Source organism: Podarcis vaucheri (assembly GCF_965113315.1).
Source record: "Podarcis vaucheri genome assembly, chromosome: 6".
Lineage (NCBI taxonomy): Eukaryota > Metazoa > Chordata > Lepidosauria > Squamata > Lacertidae > Podarcis > Podarcis vaucheri.
Window position 1 is genome coordinate 6,644,143 of NC_138764.1, and position 18,070 is coordinate 6,662,212.

Genomic DNA, 18,070 nt, shown 5'->3' on the forward strand with positions numbered 1-18,070 from the left:
GGACAGAGGGAAGTGGGCAAGGGACGACCCCAGTGTAGTCCAGCCTCTGCAGTGTAGTCCTCACTGCAGGAGTTGGGGGGATTAAGGGCCACGTTGGCCAACAGGGCTCTCCCCTGTACAGGCAGGCAGGCGGTGCAGTGCAGTACAGCCCTGCTTGGCTCTGAGGAGGCACTCTGGAGGTATTGGCGGCTGGCAACCCACACTACGCCGCTGGATTAGCAGACCTAAATATTAACAAAAACCATTCGAAAGGTACAAGAGTTGAAGTATTTGATTAAAACAGACTAATCCTAAACCATAATTTATGTTCTGCTTACTGATACTGAAACAAACCAAAATAAAAATGGTTCGAAAATAAAAATCCTGCAACTGCAGGGGCAGAATGAGATGTTTGTGTAGAATATTTGTTTTTCCTTGCTGAGTGCCTAACATAGGCCATCACACATCCAGTCTGCGAAGAGGAATAGATACCCTTTGCTTTAGCAACATAATTATATACAGTACCACATTGTTTCAAACCACACTCTTACTAGTTAGAGAAAAATTCTATGGGATATACTTAGCCATACGACTATTAGAACCCATATGTGTAAAACAGCTGATAATGCTAAACATGAAAAGTCCTAATTCTCTGCCAAGGAAAACCGCAATCATTGCTCAAAGAACTATGCAAATCAATAAGATTTATGCAGATCTGCTTATGGTTACAGCAAGCTCACCCAATTCGCACATTTTATTTTCAATTTCAGATGCTTTTGGGTGGAGATTCTGTTCCATTCAACATTGAGAACTATAGCCAGATTCCCCAGAACATTAAAGAGGCAAATCATTCTCTCATTCTAGCCAGCTTCTATCATCTCTCTCTCTCTCTCTCTCTCTCTCTCTCTTTAAAAAAAAGGGGGGGAGTTTCTGTTGCTTTAATACAAAAGGCGGCAACTTAGAAAAACAAGGCAGGATGTAAAATCCCTGAAGAATTTGCTTTTATATTTAATTTCTCAACTGTTTCCTGTCCAAGTGACTAAACACATATGAATTCTCAAACAGAGTTTCAATAACCTTTATATATAAAAAGACTCAGGCCATTTTTTCTAATCAAGGGTGGCCCTCTTTGTTTTAGAAGTAAAAATATATTTTGCTCACATATGCATATACCTTGGAATGTATACATTTTTTAAAGTGGTCCATAAGAACTAGAGTGAGCTTTAATAAACTGAGAACCACCCAGCCAAACCCACCCTTTCCCAATTTCCCAACAGTCAAACACACCCTTCCCAGACCTTCCCTTAGCCCCTTCCGCTCCCCCATCTGGCCACGCCTGGCCTTCCTCAGTAACATTCTTAAGTCTATCCTTCGCCGCAGTCCCAGAGTGACTGACAACCGACAGTGAATGGCAAGATCCCAGACTCCTCAACATTCTGGAACATGGCACATCGACTTCCTTCAAAGCATGTTAAATAGCTTTCAACTAAGGACCAAATCATTTCAACTATCAAGACATGCCCTCTCTCTTCATCTTCCTGTCTGAAGAGACCACATTACATTTTTGGGTTAGATAACAAATACTTCAAAGGAATAAACAAATGTGGCAAACAGTTATTTTAAAATGGGTGCATTGTATCAAAGCACTCAGGACGCTTGCTGTAGCTCCTTGTCAAGAGTACACACGTTGCAAAATGACCAAACTGTGACTGGCCTTGGTAGTCAGCCGAATTCCTTGTTTCTCACCAATGCTGCTCCTCTCACCCCAGAGGTTTTATTGTGATGCCACACTGCAAGTTAGGGTGCTTCCACAGCCCAGTGTGACTGCGGGAGAAGCCCCTTGCCTTCCTCTGAGCTAGGAGGAGAAGGATGTCTCACTGCTTTCCAAGGCTCTCGGGCTCAGTGCAAGGTCTAAGAGTTCTCCAGCCCTTCTTCAGGCTCAAGGAATCTCAGCAGAACATAAAAATGCTCCTGCCAGTGGCCTCGGAGTGGATGGCAAGCTCCAGTTTCTTGCTGTGTACAATAATCTTTAGCAGCTGACCCTGGCTGGATGACTGCAATGAAGAGTGGCTTTTCATTTAGTTGCAAGTGATGGAATCATGCATAAGCAGATATGTGGAGAGCTGGGTAAAGGGCAGAGAAGGAACCCCACCCTCACAGTGCAAAACGTACAGGGGCAAGAAAGTGCTGTTTGGATGCAGTCAGGGATGCCAGGGATTTAAAACTACAAACTTTTTACACATGTTTGTAGAATTGTTGTTTTCACTCGTGGTTACTCTCTTTTGGAATTTGCTTTAAATATGGAAGCAGCCTATAAACACCCTGCCTCCACATATAAAGGGGAGAAATGCAGAGGAAAGCAGAGAAGCTATTTCTTGTGCTGCTCACTTCTAAGGATCCCTTGGCCTCCTTGTCACTCTGCATGCTTCCTATTTACATGTACCATTCAGTCTACTGTTACATCCAATGATGTTCTGTGACTCAGTAGCTTATTGCACTAAATTATTCCATATGCTAAACATGGTAAAGGTAAAGGTACCCCTGCCCGAACGGGCCAGTCTTGACAGACTCTACGGTTGTGCCCTCATCTCACTCTAGAGGCCGGGAGCCAGCGCTGTCTGCAGACACTTCCGGGTCACGTGGCCAGCGTGACAAAGCTGCTCTGGCGAGCTGGCACCAGTGCAGCACACGGAAACGCCGTTTACCTTCCCGCTGGTAAGCGGTCCCTATTTATCTACTTGCACCGGGGGTGCTTTCGAACTGCTAGGTTGGCAGGTGCTGGGACCGAACGACGGGAGCGCACCCCGCCGCGGGGATTCAAACTGCCGACCATGCGATCGGCAAGTCCTAGGCGCTGAGGTTTTACCCACAGCGCCACCCGCGTCCTTTCGCTAAACATTGTACTGATCTGCAAAAACCCACTCCAGCACAAAACATTTACCATTATATAACTTCCTACATTTGGAGGAGGCCCTTCCTTCCTTTTAATGTAGGGTAGGGCCCACATTTATATTGATTCTTCTGAATATGTCTTATTAACTTGTTACCACTCATTCCAGGAGCCTGGCCACCAGTCTTCCCTCTGCCCAAAGCAAGTTTTACATTTTTTTATTCTTACACACCATTTACTTTTATTTTATTTTATTTTAAAGATATTTATTAAGACACATCATTTACTTTTAATGATGCACGAGAGTAAAAGTGTTATGGACAAGATGGCCCAGCTCTGCTTTTGGACTCTATGGATTCTAACAGAATGCTGCCTTTAAATATCTTCCAAAAGTGCATTTCAAAGTCTGAAAGCACACTCATATTGTTTCCAAGTGTTATGGCTTGATATTTAAAATTAGAAGAGACATTTGGATTTCTTTGGTGAAATACAGACTTCCACCAGAGCTTACTATGGTTGCCTTGTGGAAGGTCAGCTCGGCCACTTGATCTTGTAAGGGCAGATCACTGCCTCCACTTACCATAAGAGGCACCTTATAAATCAATCAAACAAAATAAATAAATAAATAAATGTCAGTCTAGCCATAACACCCTTAGCTGTTGGGCTTCCATGGCCTTACAAGTATATCTCATAACCAAGAGATGGAAATATTGATTCACATCTGGTTTTGTATGCACAAGTATCAGTATGAGTTGAACTGGAAAAATAAAAACAAGTCCATGTTCAGAGCATATCCTTGAACAGTGAACAGGGCACAGCCTTCTTTACAACCTGACCGTTCTAGTGGGGAGGTGGCAGAATCAGCTGACTTTGAGTTGGACAGGGCTTCTAAGGTAGCGTGCTTGGAAACACTATTTTCCCCACGTACAAGACTGATGGGAATCTTGAGGGATCTTCGTGCATAGGAAGCTTTCAGATTTGTAAGGCATTGGGGAACATTTTGAGACACACTGAGACTATATAGGCTCCAACTTCATTTGAATCCCAGCAGGACAAGACTTTTATTGCTTATTATCAACAAAAGACTGCAGAAAATCTTTCCCGAACTGACTTCTAAGGGAAAGTTGACAGAACCTCAGATACAGAAAGTTGGCCCCCAAAAGTCTGAGAGGATGTCAATACCCGACCCCACCCGCACCCATCTTCCACCCCTCCACGCCTCTCCCCCTTTTCTTCCTAATGTCTCAACAAATGAAACTGATTTGTAAAAATGTTACATGGAAAAAATGCAAGAGAGAGACATTGCACATACTTCTGTAAATCAAGAAAATCTTTAATAAAAATACCAAAAAAAATGGTTAATGGGCAGAGATCCTATTATTATACCGCCCTATACCTGGAGGTCTCCAGGCACTTCACAGAATAAAATCAAAATATAAAACCATAATTTATGGAACTTGCTGCCAAGAGTCTTAGTAGAGCACAAGCTTAACATGAGTCAATGGTGTGATGCAGCAGCAAAAAATCTAATGCTATTCTAGGCTGCATCAACAGCAGTATGGTATTCAGATCAAGGGAAGTAATAGCACCACTGTATTCTCCCTTGATCAGACCACACCTAGAATACTGGGCACCACAGTTTAAGAAGGATACTGACAAGCTGGAATGTGTGCAGAGGAGGCTAGTCAAGATGATCAAGGGTCCGGAAAACCAAGCTTTATGAGGAATGGTTGAAGGAGATGGGGATGAGACTGGAAAAGAGGACATTGAAAGGAAATATGATAGCCATCTTCAAATATCTGAAGGACTGTCACATGGAAGATGGAGCAAACTTGTTTTCGCCTGTTCTGTAGGGTAGGACCCAAACCAATGGCTTCAAGTTACAAGAAAGGAGATTCTAACTAAGCATCAGGAACAAACTTTCTAACAGTAAGAGCTGTTCAACAGTGGAATGAACTCCCTGGGGAGCTTGTGGACTCTCCTTCCTTGGGGGTTTTCATAAGCAGAGGTTGGATGGCCATCTGTCAGGGATGCTTTTGCTGAGATTCCTGCGTTACAGGGGGTTAAACTAGATGACCCTCGAGTCTCTTCCAACGCTACAGTTCTATGATTATAAGTTGTGGTGAGGGTCATAGGTAGAGAGAGGTTTAAAATGGGATTCTGCAAATTTATGGAAGGAAAGTCTACCAATGGTAACTAAATGGAACTGCACTTCTTAAAGACAACTGTTGGTGATAAATGGGGGTGGGGAGGAGAGGCTTATTCTTCATTCTGTTGTCTTCCTGCTCTTAACAGAAAGAGGCTCGGCTGGAGACTCATGAGGAGATGTGACAGGCAGCCTCTTCTGTGGGTGGGTACTTTAGGCTCATAGGCTCAAAGTCTAATTTATTTAGATTAAACCAAATCTTTCAATGAAAGCTAATTTACTTTTCATGATGCACAGCTGGGCAGCCTTTTCTGTGGGTGGGTATTTTAGGTTCATAGTCTAATCTGATTTATTTAAATTAGGTTCAGTTTATGGTGCACAGTTTGGCAGTTATTTCACTACATGCTGCTACACTAAGCCTGATAATAAATCAGTGGGGAAACTTACTGTGGCTTTGAAAGTATTTCAAGAAGCAGCTACATCCTTCCTATGGTATAGAAAGCCTCTAAAAGACATGGCCCCTGCTCCTTCCTTTATAAAACCACTACCCAAGGTATGTGACAGCATAATCTAACCAACTCAATTTTTACAGTGAGTTGCTGGAGCCTAGAACCAGCAGCTGGAAAAAGCTAAATGATTTGGGATAAAAGCGTTGATAGAAATGTAACATCTGCAACTGCACAAACAGCTGTTGAACAGAACTGGAATAGCTTTTCACGTTCCTTGGTACAAAGGAGAAAAAAAATGCCCAGCTTTGGCCAAGGGAGGGGGGAGGATGGAAATAAATAAGATTTCTCTGTCTACTCACAATCATGGTGAAAAACTACTGCAGGCTTGATTCAGAAGATTTAGCTAGCCTAGCACAAAAAAAGGCTTCCTATGTATATAAAATTCCCAGAGCTGGCTGTAATGGGCAAGAGAATGATGAGGGAGGTTGCATTGTTATAGAGCTTCATGGAGAGAGGAACACGGGTCCCTGGGCTGTGGGTAAGGATATCTAACCAGGAACATCTAACTAAGCCTTATTATCTAACTATGGGACATCTAGCCAGGCCCTACTGTCCACTTCTGCGATCAAAACACCTGTTCCAAATATCTACATCAGCCTCTGGAAGCTCAAGGTCCAAATCTTGCTGCCTCAGGTAAATCATCTGCCTCTCCACCCCCAACTGCCAACCCAAAGGCTTTTTTAAAAAGTGTTATTTAGAGGGATGTGTGGAAGGGTTGCCACTGTTATGGCAGCAAATTTGCTACCAATTGGCAAGGTGGTGGCTAATCCACAAGCCTCTCACACCCTCAATGTGACTCTCCTTTAAAACAACAACAACCAACAACTACCACTAGTTGCTGTCCAGGCTACAATAACCTGCAGGGAGAGGAAAGAAAAAGGGAGAATCTCTCCAGGAGACAACCCTTTGCACAAAAGTGGCAGAAGCCCCCACTTCATCCTCACACCAAGAGGTATTCTTATTCCATAACTGGAATGAGGCAAAGATGCATGTAGAATTTTTTCATTCATCTGAGAGATGAAATCAATTATCCCTAGCTACTTTATTAAACAGATTGACTAATATTCACCCTTGTGAACTGATGTCTTTTGTTGTCTCAGTGCTTGACTCCCTCACCCCATCCAATACCCTTTCTTGTCCAAGCTTCCCAGTAAATACACTTGAAGACTTTAAAGATCAGACAACATAGCTGCACAATCCCTCTTCCCTCCCAAATCTTTGTTTCTTACATGCTACAACAATTCTTTTCACGTTCTTTGGAAACACTCTTTGCTCCCCTTTGCAATCAAAGGCAGTTTTCCAAAGAAGCTGTAAGATTTCCATATCAGAATTCAGCCTGCAAGCGATAAACCACATGCCTGCAGGAGTTAAATTCAGAGCTTTACTAAGAAATGGCTCCCACTGCATAGGTGTTGGAAACATTCTTCATTCAAATGAATACCAAAACCAAAGTATTATCCATTTTATAACTGTTTCCCTTTCTGCAGTGTGGTTCGATTGTTGCTCTTACGTTTCCATAAAGTTTAGGAAAATATAACTGTTAGGATGTAGACTGATTCATGCCTTTGGCTGAAATTCTTCCTCGTCAGAAAACAATTTTGGTCCCATTGTGGTTCCCCTTCATTACATACACAGCACAACAGGACAATGACCTATCCCCTCCAACAGCATACGAATCCATATGGCTAACCTGACCCAACAACCTAGCCTGCCTCCCTCACACAAATGAGACACACCGCAATCAACTAAACACAACCCACCAAGCTTGGGAACCCCCAACATTTCATTTCGCAATACCAATAAAAACAAATAAGTACACAAACAAAAGGGACGCGGGTGGCGCTGTGGTCTAAACCACTGAGCCTAGGGCTTGCCGATCTTAAGGTTGGCGGTTCGAATCCCCGCGGCGGGGTGAGCTCCCGTTGCTCAGTCCCTGCTCCTGCCAACCTAGCAGTTCGAAAGCACATCAAAGTGCAAGTAGATAAATAGGTACCGCTCTGGCAGAAAGGTAAACGGCATTTCTGTGTGCTGCTCTGGTTTGCCAGAAGCGGCTTAGTCATGCTGGCCACATGACCCAGAAGCTGTACACCGGCTCCCTCGGCCAATAAAGGGAGATGAGCGCTGCAACCCCAGAGTCGGCCGCAACTGGACCTAATGGTCAGGGGTCCCTTTACCTTTACCTTACACAAACAAAGGACCTACCCATGTGATGCTGACACAACCCCCCCTCCTTTCCCCCAACTGCAAGATGTCTATAACAAAAATGTCTCTCACTAAACGTAAACAAACTGAATTAAAAGTGGAGACAACAGATATACCGTTCTGTTTTTCTGTTTACTTTGTAACACAACCCCCCTCCCCAAATGATCAGCTTAAAAGAAACATTTGGCCTCTATTCATTATATATATATATATATATATATATATATATATATATATATATATATGCTTTCGTAGATTTTCACGGGTACAGGAATGCAGGTTTTGGTGTCTTCGGGTGTCTTCCCGTGTAAGAGTCGGGGTGTCTGTGCGACGTTTCGACGAGGTCTCACTCGTCATCTTCAGGCTGGTGCTTTCGGCTTCTTGTTACTGGAACAGAGCAGAGTCTGGTGTTTGAGTTCCTATAAATACTGTTGAGGGGTGTGGTGTATAGCCTCCAACGTTCTGGGCAAAGAGGAAGTTCCTAGATTAGGCACACTAATCTAGGAACTTCCTCTTTGCCCAGAACGTTGGAGGCTATACACCACACCCCTCAACAGTATTTATAGGAACTCAAACACCAGACTCTGCTCTGTTCCAGTAACAAGAAGCCGAAAGCACCAGCCTGAAGATGACGAGTGAGACCTCGTCGAAACGTCGCACAGACACCCCGACTCTTACACGGGAAGACACCCGAAGACACCAAAACCTGCATATATATATATATATATATATATATATATATATATATATGCTTTCGTAGATTTTCACGGGTACAGGAATGCAGGTTTTGGTGTCTTCGGGTGTCTTCCCGTGTAAGAGTCGGGGTGTCTGGGCGACGTTTCGACGAGGTCTCACTCGTCATCTTCAGGCTGGTGCTTTCGGCTTCTTGTTACTGGAACAGAGCAGAATCTGGTGTTTGAGTTCCTATAAATACTGTTGAGGGGTGTGGTGTATAGCCTCTAACGTTATGGGCAGGGAGGAAGTTCCTAGATTAGTGTGCCTTTTCTTCTTTTGTTCCTTAATTACTTGAGGGATATCTTGGGTGATTTCATGAGTGATATTCTGAATACCACTGGGTGGGTCATTAAGTGTAGATTAGTTGCTAAAGCTTTCGTGTCTTGACCTCTTGAGCTTGTGAAGAGTTTTTCTGAGAAGATGGCTGTGCTGCATTTAGTTGTGCTCTGGCTTGGCTTCGTGTATAGGGGCGAGCTGTGATTTTGTGCCTTGTGCCAGCCAGATCTGTGTAGGGATTGCAAGACACAGAAGAAAACAATGGCATGGCCCTCCTTCCTTATATCAAGGGCACTACAGACAAAATTAGCAAAATCCTCCATAAACACAATATCAAAACAGCCTTCTGCACCAACCAAAAAATAGCCAATATCCTCAGAAACCCAAAAGACAAAATCCAGCTGGAAAACCAAGGGGTCTATGAAATACCCTGCAAAGTCTGCCCAGCCACGTACATTGGACAAACAAACAGACGAATAAATGCACGTATCGCAGAACACAAGAATGCCGTCAAAAAAGAAGAAAAAACTTCCTCTCTTTTCCAACACATGAAAGAAACAGGACACGAAATTAATTTTGCAGATTCCAAATTGCTCTTTAACATGGAACATCACCACAAGAGAATAATCATGGAAGCCATCGAGATAGAGAAACACCCTCACAACATGAACAAGCGTGAAGACACGTCCCGCCTGCCAGACATCTGGAAATTAGCCCTCCCCACAAAAACCGACACCAGAACCAGAGGCACACAGAACGCCGTCACCAATCAACCACACCAGACCCAAACCCAGACCCTCTCCACAGACATATTACAGACTCCATCCAGTAGCCAAACTATAGTGGCACCTCCGGATGCTGCACCCCCCTGCAATCCCTACACAGATCTGGCTGGCACAAGGCACAAAATCACAGCTCGCCCCTATACACGAAGCCAAGCCAGAGCACAACTAAATGCAGCACAGCCATCTTCTCAGAAAAACTCTTCACAAGCTCAAGAGGTCAAGACACGAAAGCTTTAGCAACTAATCTACACTTAATGACCCACCCAGTGGTATTCAGAATATCACTCATGAAATCACCCAAGATATCCCTCAAGTAATTAAGGAACAAAAGAAGAAAAGGCACACTAATCTAGGAACTTCCTCCCTGCCCATAACGTTAGAGGCTATACACCACACCCCTCAACAGTATTTATAGGAACTCAAACACCAGATTCTGCTCTGTTCCAGTAACAAGAAGCCGAAAGCACCAGCCTGAAGATGACGAGTGAGACCTCGTCGAAACGTCGCCCAGACACCCCGACTCTTACACGGGAAGACACCCGAAGACACCAAAACCTGCATATATATATATATACACATACATACACACACACACACACACACACACACACACACACTTAATCACTGGGTCTCTGTACTAAAATAGCCAGAATGGTGTCCAAGGACAATTAAGCAATAGAAAAGAACAAACAACAACAATAACAAACGGTAGCATCCAGGCTAGCAGACTAGCACTACCCAATAAAAACTCCTGAGAAAACAAATATGTGCATGCTGGTTTGCCTTTATATTTTATGTACTGTTGCATGAAATGGTGTGCCAGGAAGAAAGTTAAGCAGAAGCCTCCCCCCTGCTGCCCCCTCCCCACCTTGACATGCTAAATTTGGAAGTAAAGGGGCTAGGTTGGGTGTTTTCCTAAAATATTCTAACATTCAGTTCCTCACCCTTGCCTCTTGAAGTGGTATAGTCCAGGACAGGCACCCCCAACTTTCGGCCCTCCAGATGTTTTGGACTACAGTTCCCATCATCCCTGACTACTGGTCCTATTAGCTAGGGATCATGGGAGTTGTAGGCCAAAACATCTGGAGGGCTGCAGGTTGGGGGTGCCTGGTCCAGGAAAAGCATTTCATTCTGCTGACCCTTATTCAAGAATACAAAAGTTATCATGACACCATCATTATAAATAAACACTTCAAGCTTTGTTCATCATGACTTACATTTCCATAAGCAATATACCGTATTTTTTGCTCTATAAGACGCACCAGACCACAAGACGCACCTAGTTTTTGGAGGAGGAAAACAAGAAAAAAATATTCTGAATCTCAGAAGCCAGAACAGCAAGAGGGGTCGCTACACAGTGAAAGCAGCAATCCCTCTTTCTGTTCTGGCTTCTGGGATAGCTGTGCAGCCTGCATTCACTCCATAAGATGCACACACATTTCCCCTTACTTTTTAGGAGGGAAAAAGTGAGTCTTATAGAGCAAAAAATACAGTAGTCAACTGGACTTTTGTAAAATAACTTCTCCAACAGGTTAAACAACACTCACCACTGATGTTTATTGCTGGCAATACTATTGACATCTTTGGTCGTCTGGTCTTATTATGGGTGGTAGCAGGCAACAACAGGTGATCCTGAAAAATATTTAAAAATGCATTAAGTTGCTAAGTATGTATTATGTTGCACTGGGAAAACTGTGCACGTGAAGACTGTGCATTCAGAGTCTTCATAACAAATCAAATCTGAGTTAAAGCAAGGCTAAGGATGTTCATAGCCAAGGAGCTTCTGAAACACCACTAATTCACCATACAGTCCAGAGATAGCAAACTACATTTTCAAGAGTTAGGATCAGTAATAAATCACAAGACAACCCAACATAGGAATTCTACTCAGAATGCCCAGTGGTTTGCTTACGCCAACAAGAAGCAGTGGACTGCTTTGGATTAAGATGGGATGGGCACACTGAGTGTTTTTTAATCAAACCTGGTATTAAGAGTGTCATGACTCCCCTAAGATGCCTTTTTTGTTATGGCAGATGTTGGAGTCTGCTTCAAAGATCTTACAGTTTAAAGAATAGCTATGGCAAACAACTTAAGATTCTTACCCACCACTACAAAAACTGTTGGCAATGGCAACTGCCCTGTTTTTGGATGCTGTTCAATGAAGACAGGAGCAAAATGATCAAAACTGGCTTCTCTAATGGCAGAGAAGCTTGAAACTTAAGAGCTATCTGGCTTTCTTGGGGCAGCTGGAAAATTAATTTAGAGGCAAGAAGAGCCATCTGAACACGGTATAAGTAAAAAAAATGCTGGCTAGATAAAGCCACATTATAAACCAAGGATCATTCAGTCTCAGAAAGCCCCGTAGTTCATTTGATAAAAACGGAGGGTACCAATCTTGGAAAAATAAGTAAATACCACCATAGGGCTTCCTGCTTAGTGGTGCTTCTTCACAAGCCAGGCATCCAGTGCCCTTCCTAGCTGTAGCTCTGGTTAAGAAACTAGAGTTGTTGTTTTTTTTTATTTGATATCCCGCTTTATCACTACCTGAAGGAGTCTCAAAGCGGCTAACATTCTCCTTTCCCTTCCTCCCCCACAACAAACACTCTGTGAGGTGAGTGGGGCTGAGAGACTTCAGAGAAGTGTGACTGGCCCAAGGTCACCCAGCAGCTGCATGTGGAGGAGAGGCGAAGCGAACCCGGTTCCCCAGATTACCAATCTACCGCTCTTAACCACTACACCACACTGGCTCTCTTAGAGCAAGGATGTGGAAGATGGCCCTCCAGAGGCTTCCTATAATTTCTGATGACTGGCTACATTGCAGTGGTCAATGAGAATTGGGAGTCCAACAACATCCAAAAAGCCCACATTCCCTACCCCTGAAAAGAGTCTTCATTCTTTGGTTTTCCATAGTTACTGTATAAGAAGTTTTTTCTATATACTCAGCTTGATTAAAGAAGCATATTGGGTTGAGTTTAGAATGTATATAGAACATCTGGTTTAGGAGGTCACTGAATTAGGAAGATAGCCTTGAAAAAAATAAAACTGCTGGAGTCAGGGGCTAACTTTGGCAATCTCATTTTTCCAAGCTGATAGTTTTCCAGACATCATGCCAAGCACTCGGGCCTAAGACTTCTCCTTAGATTGTCATTTCATCAAAGTGTAAATTTTGGCTCAAAGCTATACTGTCGTCTGTTCTGGTGTCTAAAGTGTTGTGATTTATTCAGTCTATAGCTGACACATCACATGAAAATAGCAGATGGTGGGCTTTTAAGGTTCATATTTCAATCTCTTCCTACATCTGCTACTATTACTAATAACACATTTTGGTTATTTATATCTCAAGTGTTAAAATTGCCAATGAATAGCTTGGGGGTTTTTCTTCCTTGTTTTGGCAGTAACTGAGCACAGGGGTTTAATTACAGACTGATCTAATGAAATGGACCCTAGTTCACAAAAGTGTATGTCATAATAAAATCTTTAAAGGTTCCACAATATCTTCTGCTGTTTTTTTGCTGGAAGGATACTTATTTAGTAGATTTTTTTTTCATTTTAAGATTATGTACACAGCAGGGTAAAAAGTAATTTCTTCCAAATTTCCCCCCTCAAATTTCACTTACTGAATGGACTTTGCAAAATGAGTTCAGTAAAACTGCAGCAGGTTACAGGGGGGCAAAGTAATTTGTTTCATATCCAAATTCATTGCTTAGTGGAAAGTGTTGCTTTGGAATGGTAACTGAGCCCTGCTGAATTTGGAGAATTTGCAGCAAGTATAAAATTAGTACATGTTCTACTTGTAATCTTCCTTTTCTTCTACCCAGCTGTTTTGGACTGTTTAGTATCTACCTAGATATAGGTAGAAATCAAACATATAAGCTGAAATGGAACAGTGGAGCAATCCAGTACTGTGCTTGTGGTACATAAAAGTCTTGCCATAAACAGTGCATGCTTAAGCATGGGAGGAGGAAGGGAAAGAGAACATCTTAAGGTTGGAAGAGAGAAGAGGTGGTGGTGGTGGCGGCGGCACATTACAAGACAAATGGAAGGCAAACATGGTGGGGCATGGGAAGTAGGAAAAGGTGACCTGAAACACAGAGACAATCTTGCATGGTGCTGTGGAATGTGTGAAGCGCATTTCGTCTCCTCCCTTGCAAGTTATCCCACCCTCATGTCTTTGATTGAGCTGAGGGCCTTCTAAGTGAGGCCCTCTCAGAAACATAAACTTTTCCCTGCAGCTCACTTTGGGTAGGAACACATGAACTACTGCAAAGGGTCACGCATGCCAAATTAAAACACTTCCTTAAGCTTTGCTTTCTGGCCCTTTCCTTAAATCTTAATTTTCTTCTTGGACATTTCTGGGGCTCCCTGTTGTCTCCATGCAATACCGCTACACAGAATCTAGATGCCACAGCAATGGTAAATCACCCTCTACTGTCATCCCATGGGTTAATCTTTTATAATAACTGCAGAGTGGCCCTTACATGCTTGGGTGACCACCCAAAATACAACAACATACAAAGGGAAAGCACATTGATCTGACGATGCCAGAAATGGAAGGCTCCACCATGTGTTTCACTGGAAACAATAGAAGAGACCAAATGTTTTCTGGAAACAAGCACCATCTGATCTGTGGCCAACTAAAGGGTTATGCTTCCTTTCATCGTCATAAGTGTCACACACTTTGAAGTTTTCTGATTAATGATTCCAGCTACCTTCAGAGATGTGAAAACTTCTTCTGGGTGCTGTTCAATTAAATATGTAACTAAATCATGTTACAGGCTACTCGCAGGTGAAAAGTGACAGACCACCTCTCTCCGAGGTCACTATAAATCAGAACACAGGAAAGAAGCTCTTGCAGCAAGATGAGGGAGACTTGACTTCTTTTTGTACAAAGGTCCAGTGATGCTGCTCTGGTAACAAAGAGTCTACAAGCATTTGTGGGCAAAATGCCTTGTCTGATGAATCAGAATCAGTAACCTCAAAAGAGGAACTGGAGGCGCCTTAGTGTAGGGCGAGATAAAGTCACTGTGGATCTGATTGGCTTTAAGCTCATCTGTTCTTAAGAGCAAACAGCAGAAAACATGTAGATTTTTTTTGAGTTTGTTCAGGAGATAGCTGTAGAATTTTGCTATTGATGTATTTGTGTGATGATGGTAGCCATATGAGGGGGAAATTATTTCAAGGAGCGGGCTGGTTCCATTTGTACAAACATACAGTTTCATAGATGCTGCTGAGAAAACACTATTATAACCATCTGTTCTGGGCCTCCTGCCAGTTAATCTGGCAATTCCCTCAAGCACAGATCAGGGAATTTTCTCCAGATCTTTACTTGGGAGACTCATCTGATCCACTCTGCAACACAACCACCAGGTCACATGAAATTATGTAAAGCAGGCTTCAAGGCACTAGCTCTTAGAAGCCTAAAGGATCTTAGGTTGTTGTGGTTTTAATGCAAGTCACTGGCTTTAATGGGTCTCAATATATGTTTGAAAATACAGTGACAAAAAGGAAGAAAAATAGAAATGGATATATTTACTGCCCTGTACCATCCAAAGTTTCATTCTTATTTGCTATAGCAATTGGGACGCGGGTGGCGCTGTGGGTAAAAGCCTCAGCGCCTAGGGCTTGCCGATCGAAAGGTTGGCGGTTCGAATCCCCGTGGCGGGGTGCGCTCCCGTTGTTCGGTCCCAGCGCCTGCCAACCTAGCAGTTCGAAAGCACTCCCGGGTGCAAGTAGATAAATAGGGACCACTTACTAGTGGGAAGGTAAACGGCGTTTCCGTGTGCGGCTCTCGCTCGCCAGAGCAGCGATGTCACGCTGGCCACGTGACCCGGAAGTGTCTCCGGACAGCGCTGGCCCCCGGCCTCTTGAGTGAGATGGGCGCACAACCCTAGAGTCTGTCAAGACTGGCCCGTACGGGCAGGGGTACCTTTACCTTTACCTTTTTACCATCCAAAGTTTCATTCTTATTTGCTATAGCAATTAGTAGAACACAAGATTTCAGCTATAGCTTGGTTATAAACAGACTCACAGTCACATAAAAAGGCGAAAGATTTATACGATCTGAAGAGAAACCAGAGTATCACAGTCACATAAAAAGCTGGGCCAAACAGTTCCAGCTCTTAGGAAGAGCTCACTCCAAATAAAGTGTTCTTAAGCCTACCTTATACCCACAGACTTCTAAGTACAGTCATACCTTGGGTTACAGATGCTTCAGGTTGTGTGTTTTCAGGTTGCACACCACGCCAAACCCAGAAGTAAAGGAACGGGTTACTTCTGGGTTTCGGTGCTCACGCATGCGCAGAAGCTCTAAATCACGCTTTGTGCATGCGCAGAAGCACCACGTGTGCAGACGTGACGCTGTGGGTTGCAAAAGCTGTGGGTTGTGAATGTGCCTCCTGCACGGATCACATTCGCAACCTGAGCATCCACTGTAGTCAAGGATCTGCTGCCAGTCCAAGAGAGCAGCCTATAAGGAAAGTGTGAGACAGTAATGGCTATGGAACAACCTGCTATATTTTCTTTTGTGATCTGAATCTTTAGCATTCTTCGCCAAAGATGTTTCTTTAAGTTCTAAATAGTGTTTGGAGGCGGTTGGAGGATGGATGGTGGCTAACAACTTGAGGTTGGATCCCAACAATTCAGAAGTATTGTTTCTAGGGAACAGAGAACAGGCAGGTGTGGGGGACTCCCTGGTCCTGAATGGGGTAACTGTGCCCCTGAAGGACCAGGTGCGCAGCCTGAGTGTCATTTTGGACTCACAACTGTCCATGGAGTCACAGGTTAATTCTGTGCCCAGGGTGGCTGTCTACCAGCTCCATCTCGTATGCCAGCTGAGACCCTACTTGCCTGCGCACTGTCTTGCCAGAGTGGGGCGTGCTCTGGTTATCTTCTGCTTGGACTACTGCAATGCGCTCTACATGGGGCTACATTTGAAGGTGACTCAGAAACTACAACTAATCCAGAATGCGGCAGCTAGACTGGTGACTGGGAACAGCTGCCGAGACCACATAACACCGGTCTTGAAAGACCTACATTGGCTCCCAGTACGTTTCCGAGCACAATTCAGAAGTGTTGGTGCTGACCTTTAAAGCCCTAAACGGCCTCAGTCCAGTATACCTGAAGGAGCATCTCCACCCCCATCGTTCAGCCTGGACACCGGGGTCCAGTGCTGAGGGCCTTCTGGCGGTTCCCTCCCTGCGAGAAGCCAAGTTACAGGGAACCAGGCAGAGGGCCTTCTCAGTAGTGGCACCCGACCTGTGGAACGCCCTCCCACCAGATGTCAAAGAGAAAAACAACTACCAGATTTTTAGAAGACATCTGAGGGCAGACCTGTTTAGGGAAGCTTTTATTGTTTAATAGACTATTGTATTTTAATATTCTGTTGGAAGCCGCCCAGAGTGGCTGGGGAAACCCAGCCAGATGGGTGGGGTATAAATAAATGATTATTATTATTATTATTATTATTATTATTATATAGTTCAAGTCAGAAAATTTAGAATATAAACAGCATTTCTATAAAAAGTTTCAAGATGGTCCAAAAGAGAGCAAAAGTAATCAATTTGCCTAATTTATTTTTCAGAGGCCACTCTCTATAGTGTTGATTATGGTCTAATACCTCAGCTAATCTACCCAATCTGTTTTTATAGCTTTTGCTTCTAACAGAACGAAAGAACAGCAAGATGGGCTTTTTATTTTAAGCACTCTAACAGAAACATTTGAATTCCACAGTTAATAAAACGGTGTAATGTTTCAGATGACTATTTTCTTACAGTCCCAGACAGGCTTTTATAAGGCATGACTAACCACTAGAATGTGGATCAGTCCCTAAATGCTCTGCATTGTTTCAGACTGACCACTCTAGCTTCAACCTGAAATTAGGGTTACCAGGTCTCCTGAGATTCAGACTAAGGATTAAGGGAACCAAGCCTGAAGGCTGTAGGGTCATGACCAACAGATGTACAGCCTAACAGTAAGTATCTAATGGTGGGAGACTGAAGAGCCTATCTGTGCTGGATAACTCAGGATACAAGAGCAAATCACAACACTTCTTAAGCCAAGGGGGAGGCAGCTCCCACCTGAAATTTTACTCTTTCCCTTGGAGATGCAAAAGAAAGAAAGAAAGAAAGAAAGAAAGAAAGAAAGAAAGAAAGAAAGAAATTTCATGTCAAAGATTGATTACTCTTCCTGGAGCCGCATACTAGAAATTTTACAACCACAGTGCCCTAAAGATAAGCAGATACAGGCAAATTACAAGTCCCAATTTACTGCAAAACAAACAAACAAAATCCTGAGAGTTCTTTCAGTGGCACCCTTGAAGTAATCTAGTCCAAATTCTAAAACCAGATTCTCTGTGATGTGCAGGAGTTGTATTCAATGTAGAGCTAAGGTGTACATTTCATCAGCACAAGAGTTTCTCCTTGTGCAGTAGAACACGCTTCCCCTCTCCCACCCATGTGTGCCTCCTAAATATGTTATAGGGGTTCCACTAACCATCCATAGCAAATTTGGGGTTGGCAGAGGGCATACATGGGCAGCAGAGGAGGAAATC

At 43.5% G+C, this 18,070-nt stretch overlaps 1 protein-coding gene across 2 annotated transcripts in view; it reads right to left on the bottom strand.

The window, feature by feature from the left end:
- Positions 1–18,070, bottom strand: part of ATF6 (activating transcription factor 6) — an 88,954-nt gene that overhangs the window by 20,097 nt on the left and 50,787 nt on the right. For both annotated transcript variants that reach the window (XM_082229080.1, XM_082229079.1), the window contains exon 15: positions 11,070–11,154. In XM_082229080.1, coding sequence (XP_082085206.1) covers positions 11,070–11,154 — 85 coding nt within the window. The remainder of the gene's footprint in view (positions 1–11,069; positions 11,155–18,070) is intronic.